Source organism: Tachypleus tridentatus, unplaced genomic scaffold, assembly GCF_004210375.1.
Source record: "Tachypleus tridentatus isolate NWPU-2018 unplaced genomic scaffold, ASM421037v1 Hic_cluster_1, whole genome shotgun sequence".
NCBI classification, from domain to species: domain Eukaryota; kingdom Metazoa; phylum Arthropoda; class Merostomata; order Xiphosura; family Limulidae; genus Tachypleus; species Tachypleus tridentatus.
Genome location: NW_027467777.1, coordinates 9898840 through 9906383, shown reverse-complemented (window position 1 = coordinate 9906383; position 7544 = coordinate 9898840). Strand labels below are relative to the sequence as shown.

General features: G+C 32.5%; 1 protein-coding gene across 1 annotated transcript; it reads left to right on the top strand.

Moving 5' to 3' along the window:
- Positions 1-566: 566 nt before the first annotated feature.
- Positions 567-5696, top strand: LOC143242020 (soluble guanylate cyclase 88E-like). Its single transcript, XM_076485361.1, has 4 exons — positions 567-695; positions 1342-1488; positions 1755-1901; positions 5529-5696. The coding sequence occupies exons 1-4, from the start codon at positions 567-569 to the stop codon at positions 5694-5696; spliced, it is 591 nt and encodes a 196-aa protein (XP_076341476.1).
- The last annotated feature ends 1848 nt before the right edge of the window (positions 5697-7544 follow it).

The window sequence follows — 7544 nt, the reverse complement described above, 5'->3', positions numbered from 1 at the left end:
TTTATTTCTAGTTATCTCTCTCCCATGTCTTGCACTAATTAGTTTATTTCTAGTCATTTCTCTTTCTTCTTACACAACTCTGTTTATTTCTAGTTATCTCTCTCCCATGTCTTGCACTAATTAGTTTATTTCTAGTCATTTCTCTTTCTTCTTACACAAGCTAGTTTATTTCGAGTCGTGTCTTTCTCTTGTTTTCCCCAAATCCGTTTATTGCTAGTCGTATTTCTCACGTTTGTCAAATAAGTCAGTTTATTTGCGATAAAGTACAATTTTACACAAAATAATTTACAAGGTAGTATTATAATGTTAATAAATATAAATATATTTTAAATAACCTTTAGTGTGCATTGTAGATAGTGTAACTGATTGTTAATTTTTCATTTGTAAAAAATTGCTTCATGTAGAATTTTTCCCTCATTTATAAACGTTGTTTTCTTTGGTTATTATCTCTGGTTATATGTTTTTTATTTAAATGTTTTATGCACTGTAGTATAGCTTCTAGTTTCTGTAGTGATAATCTCTATCTATTAACTGATATCTATCATTGTCTTTCCTTGTTTCTCAGAATGCGAGACTTGGAAGGAATAGTGAATACTGGCCTTTACATCAATGACCTTAGCATGCATGACTTTAGTAGGGACATGGTGCTTGCCGGACAACAACAGTCAGCTGAACTTAAGCTGGCCTTAGACCAAGTAAGAGATTATGGATTACGAGGTGTCGTGATTAAAACAACTTGTCACTATATGCAAGCAGGACGGTGCGAAATAAGTTAAAATACATTCAAATTCATTATTTAAAGGCTTCCTCGCCACTTGTGGCTGGACGATAAGTTTGACAGCTTATAACGCTAAAAACCGGGTTTCAATAGCTATATTTTGCACAAAACATATAATTGATTGAATTTCTAGTGGTTCACAGCAAACAAATCTGTTTAATTAAAAGTTTTTTTTTATTTCTTTGGCAACGTCACGTTTCAAAAGATTAAGGGCGATCATAATATTATATATGAATTACGTAATTAACATGTCACTTACTGGATGTTTCCTATTTAGTTCACAAATATGAAATATTTGTTATTTGTATGTGAGTAAGTGTCTGTGTAAATAAAACTACGAACCAATAGTGAGAACAGAATCTAACAAACAACAATGGTCAGATAATATCTTACTCTACGAAGGTAAATAAACAAAACATTTGAAGATTGACGAAGTAAAATATATGGCAGAGCATATTTCTTTGTTCTTAAAGAAGCACCAAAGATATTATTATAGGTCATCTTTTTCACCTTAACAGCAACAGTAAAGACAACGTAATATCTTATCTTCTTTCTTTTATCAGGAATTACAGAAAAGCAAACAGCTGGAGGATTCTATGAAGAAGCTGGACTCGGAAATGAAGCGAACAGACGAGTTGCTGTACCAGATGATTCCCAAACAAGTAGCAGATAGACTAAGGAAAGGAGAGCCTGCGGTTGACACGTGTCAGGTTATACATATATACTGAACTAATGCAATAATAAAGATAGGTATTAAAGACAAGTTATGAAAAGAGAAACAACAAATACTCGATTTTAGCCTTAAATAGAATGATGTTCAAATACATTAATCATGAAGATTCTGCGGTATTGTAACAATTTGACAAAATATATCTTTCAGCGTGAGCCGTATTAAACCTCTAATAACCTAGAACTATCTTAACTTTGGCTTTGGTACGATTAAATCTGTTTTTTTTCTTATTTTTTGTTCAAGCAGGATTTCGAGTGTGTGACCATCTTATTCAGTGATGTAATCACTTTTACACAAATTTGTAGCCGAATCACTCCGATGGAGGTCGTGTCGATGTTAAACACCATGTACAGTATGTTCGACCACTTGACTGAAACACACAAAGTTTATAAGGTTTGAAGTTTTAACATGATTTTGTATTATCTTAACCTCAAAATTACTATATGGTACTCTATGTGTATATGTGTATATATACTTCTACCTTAATATATGCTTTATATATGCCTTATACTTTATATACATTACCATATATACTTCTACATTATGTATTATTATTATATGTATTTCTACTTATATATACACGAACCATATCTACTTCTGTGCTCTTACATATACGTTGCTATAATAATGTTCTACTTATTACTGCGTACCATCATATATACCAGCTACGTTGTATTGCATGTTATTGGTATGTATTTCTACTTTATATACTGGACCATATCTACTTCTACCTTACGTATGCGTGCTATATGTATGGCTAATATATATATCAGTTACCATATATACTTCTACATTGTGTATGATGATTGATATAATATGTATTTCTTCTTTCTATATATGTACCTGATAGAAGTACTTTCTGCTTTATGTGTATGTGTACTGTGGTGTGGTTCTTTCTATATGTATGATTACATGGTGCTTCACTTTTACATATAATGCACTTTTATTTTTATATATATATGTGCTACATATGTAACTTCTGCTTTGATGTATGTGTGATACTGTATGCACGATCTACTTTTTAATATATGCTTTTATCTCTATATGTGTTAACCATATTACGCGGTTTACTGGATATAAATGAACTATATGTACTTATTTTGGTTTTCCATGTATATGTTACATCTACTTGATATATATATGTAATTCATTTTGGTATATATGTACATATTTGTAACTCTGGCTTTACAATAATGTAGTATTGGCTTCCTAATTTATGTAATGATGTTGCGCATTATATATAATTATACTTTGTGATGTATGCACTATAAGGTGCATTTCTACTTTTTTTGTTGTGTGTACAATGCCTTATAATATAATAATATATATACTATATATTCTTGTTGTTTTCCGTAATATGATCGTAATGTATTATGTAATTCAATATGTTCTATATGTTCTTGCAGTGCTTATGTATATATGCTATGTATTGCACTTCTCTACTTTATATATGTAGTTATGTGCTATATGCACTTCACACTTTATTCATATGTGCGGTATATATATGTGCTATATTTTATTTCTACTTGATATATATGTTGCTATATGTGCTTCTGGTTTCTATATATGACTTCTGCTGTTGTATACTATGGGCACCTTAATGCTTTTATATATGTAATGCACTGGATGTTGCTTCTTTTTTTGTGTATGTACTCATACATTACAAAATGTGTACCAATATGTACTATAGCTTTTTATATATATTCTATGTGTACTTTATTTTGAGTATATGTTAGCTTCTACTTTATATATATGTGCTATATATGTACTTTTTTTACTTTATGTGTTTTGTACTATATACTTCTGCTTTATATATGTTACTATATATGCATCGACTTTGTATGTATGTAGGTATATGTGTATGCACTTTTACTTTCTATATATTTATGTATTATGTTTACTTGTACTTGATATATATGTACTTCTAGTTTATATATATGCACTTCTACTATTCATATATTTTACATAGGTAGAATATGTACACCTATATATCTGTACTCTGTGTACTTCTACGTTATATACATGTACTATATGTACTTCTTCTTTCATACAGTTTTAACGTGTATAAGAAGTTCTTTTAATTGTAGACAGATTCGTATGATTGTTTAGTGTTAAGAGAAGAAAACTTGTTCCTCTGCAGTTAGTTATATAGCTATATAACTTTATATTGAAGTTTATTTTGTGTGATGTTTCGAACATGAGTCATACGCTGGTCAATAAAGACTGTGTTATAGGCCATTAGGGATAAGGTATTACGTGGATAGAAAAGTGGCTTGATGGAAGAAAGAAGGTTCTCATATATGAAGTTTATTTTGTGTGATGTTTCGAACATGTATGTCATACGTTGGTCAATAAAGACTGTGTTATAGGCCATTTGGGATAAGGTAAGTGGATAGAAAAGTGAAGCTGGATGGAAGAAAAGGTTTCTCATATATGAAGTTTATTTTGTGTGATGTTTCGAACACGTGTCATACGTTGGTCAATAAAGACTGTGTTATAGGCCGTGGGGATAAGGTAAGTGGATAGAAAAGTGGCTTGATGGAAGAAAAGAAGGTTCTCATATATGAAGTTTATTTTGTGTGATGTTTCGAACATGTGTCATACGTTGGTCAATAAAGACTGTGTTATAGGCCGTGGGGATAAGGTAAGTGGATAGAAAAGTGGCTTGATGGAAGAAAAGAAGGTTTTCATATATGAAGTTTATTTTGTGTGATGTGTCGAACATGTGTCATACGTTGGTCAATAAAGACTGTGTTATAGGCCGTGGGGATAAAGTAAGTGGATAGAAAAGTACCTTGATGGAAGAAAAGAAGGTTCTCATATATGAAGTTTATTCAAACTGGATTAATGACACAACCAGAGTGTTCTGAAGATCATTACTCTTTTTGATTTACATTAATGACCCAGATGAAAGAATGGTTAATAAATTTCTTACATTTGTTGATGATATTAAGGTATTGGGTGCTGCTGGGTGTGAGGAGGATACCTCCGATTTATCGAAGGATTTAGATCACTTAGTGAGTTGAGTCAATAAACGGCAGATGGGTTTTAATTATAATAAATGCAAGTTAATGTATGTGGGTTATCATAACCTGAATTATAAGTATAATTTGGATGGGAATAACTTTAATTGTGTCATGAAAGACAGAAATTTTGATGTAACGATTGATCAGTTTCTTACAAACAGTGAGGTAATATTAGTAGCAGGACAAATAGTATTTTGTATCTACAGAAATATTGAATGCTAGTCGAAAGAGGTTATACTTTCATTGTATAGATCACTGGTTATTCCACGTTTGGAGTATTGAATTGTTGGAAATGGTTCCCAGAAATATTATTAGAATGATGGGTTGTCTTACCATTAGAGGCTGACACCTGGAATAGAGAGGTTGTCTTACCATTAGAGGCTGACACCTGGAATAGAGGGGTTGTCTTACCATTAGAGGCTGACACCTGGAATAGAGGGGTTGTCTTACCATTAGAGGCTGACACCTGGAATACAGGGGTTGTCTTATCATTAGAAGCTGACATCTTTCAAACTGTTTCTTTTGAAAATAAAAGAAAGGAGTTTGAGAGGATCTGATTGAGGTGTTTAAGATTCTAAAGATTCATTTTTATCATGTTTAACAGTGAGAATAGAGTGATTAGGGGAGCTAAGCATATATATTTTGACAAGATAGAAATCATCTTCAGCTATGACAACTTTATTTTGCTAACAGGGTTAGCCTTTGTAATGGTTATCTCTGATGCTGTAGAGGCAGTAAATGTGTGTTTAAGAACAAGTTTGATAACTATATGAATGATAAGAGATGGCTTTAAGATTTTTTAAAATTATTTTAATTTAATTTAGAGCATGGAACAGCCTAGATGTCCCATGTTGTTCCAAAACGCTGTGTTATGTTTCTCAAGCATTTCCTTGCAGTAAATACTTCAGAAACATTTTGTTTTAAAAGTATTTTATAAAAAGTAGATGATAGTGTTGCGTATAAAATGTGCAGGTTTTGTTGTTGATTTCGCTAGGTTGAAACGATTGGGGACGCTTACATGGGGGTAGCCGGTGCGCCTGATGTGGACCCCAAGCATGCAGAAAACGTGTGTGACATGGCTTTGGATATGGTGCACGTTATTGGCGATCTAAAAGATCCGTCCACTGGTCAAAGTCTACAAATTCGTGTTGGTGAGATCTGAGTTTTATCTTCATAGATTGAACTTATTATAATGAAGATACTTTGAAGCCTTACTATAATGTCACAATCTTTGTCGTGGTCAGTCATCCTTTTAACGACAGTATTTTTGACCAGTAATCCTGCATCATTTGAAATGCATAAAGCTGTCGTTTATAAAACATACTTTTTGGTTGCTTTCCATAAACCATCCACTTTAAGAGGACTGGTTTCCCAGTACCAGTTTCAACATTCTGATCTGACAGAAGTCAGCTTGACCGGTAGATAGGAAACAACATGAATGATTTATATATGTAAAAACGGCTCGTTTGGGTTGAAAATGTTTTTGTAGAGGGGTGAACAACGTTTCGACCTCCTTGTGAACCTGACGATAACCGAAGAAGGTCGAAACGTTGTTCACTCCTCTACGTAAAAAGGTTTCTCAACCCAAACGAGCCGTTTTTACATATATATTTCTCTACAAGTGGGTTTTCTCGACATCACTGAACATGAATGACTTCGCTAGTATGTCTTTGTAGGGAATAGAATGAATACTCGTTTCACTCTGAAGCTGCTTGAGGTATGCGACGGTGTAAACGCTATGTTTTGGAACCAAGTTGTGTAGATATGACTTCTTTCGTTTTTCCAGATGACTGTCCTCGTCCATTATGTTCCATAATATTCTTTGAGTTACGCGATCAACTTTTGCCACTAATCTTTGTGATAATCTACTCTTATTTCCTACAAGACATCCCACTTTGCATACAACAGCTGGGATACAACCTGTTGCAAGTATCTTATCTGGTGTCCAAAGTTGACCTTATTTGTTTGCAGTACAAGGAACATACTTGTCCTGGAAATCTACATACCCATTCTTAACACATCTCTATAGCCTTAGTATATGAATATATTGCACTTAAAACGTTTGTTACGACCTTTCCCAAACCAGGGCATGGGATAACACCACCTACGTATCTAGAAAATGTCAAAACGTGGTTCTGATACGTTTTGTTCTACCTAGACATTATATCGGATGTACTTTTTTGTGCTTCGTGGCTTTCACATCAAAATCGTTTTAATATAACTTACTAAACTCTCTGTATTTCCTGGAACCTCACAACATTGACGAGAATGTTAAGCCTAATCATGTATAATACGTGAACCTATTAACCCACTTAATGTCTGACATAATGAGTTTACTACCAATAGTTAAAACACCTTATAGGTGAGGGAAGGCAGCAATGAGTTACACTATTAGATAACTTATTGGATATAAGACCGTCCCTCCTAGTCGTAGATCCTGGTTTCAAACCCCAGTCCCACACTTTCTTTCTGCTTATTGGGTTCTTTTCGTTTACAATGATATTTCTTAGAAAGTATACTTTCAGTGATTCATAACACGAATTTCATGAAGTAATTATATATATATATGTGTCTGTGTGTATATACGTATATGTTTATGAACGTATCTTTACAACTCATAATTAAAAAGTCTCAGAAATAAGATAACCAGAGATGTCTGGTATTCTTTAATACTTAATCTTAATAGAACACCAATCATGATGGTCAGAAGCCCTAGGTTTAAATCTGGTCCAATTTATTTTCACTTATTACAATAAGTTTGTAATGTTTTTATCATTTTATAGTGTCTTTATGATATTTTAGTTATGTTACAATAAGTTTGTAATGCTTTTTATCATTTTATAGTGTCTTTATGATATTTTAGTTATGTTACAATAAGTTTGTAATGTTTTTATCATTTTATAGTGTCTTTATGATATTTTAGTTATGTTACAATAAGTTTGTAATGTGTTTTATCATTTTATAGTGTCTTTATGATATTTTAGTTATGTTACAATAAGTTTGTAATGTT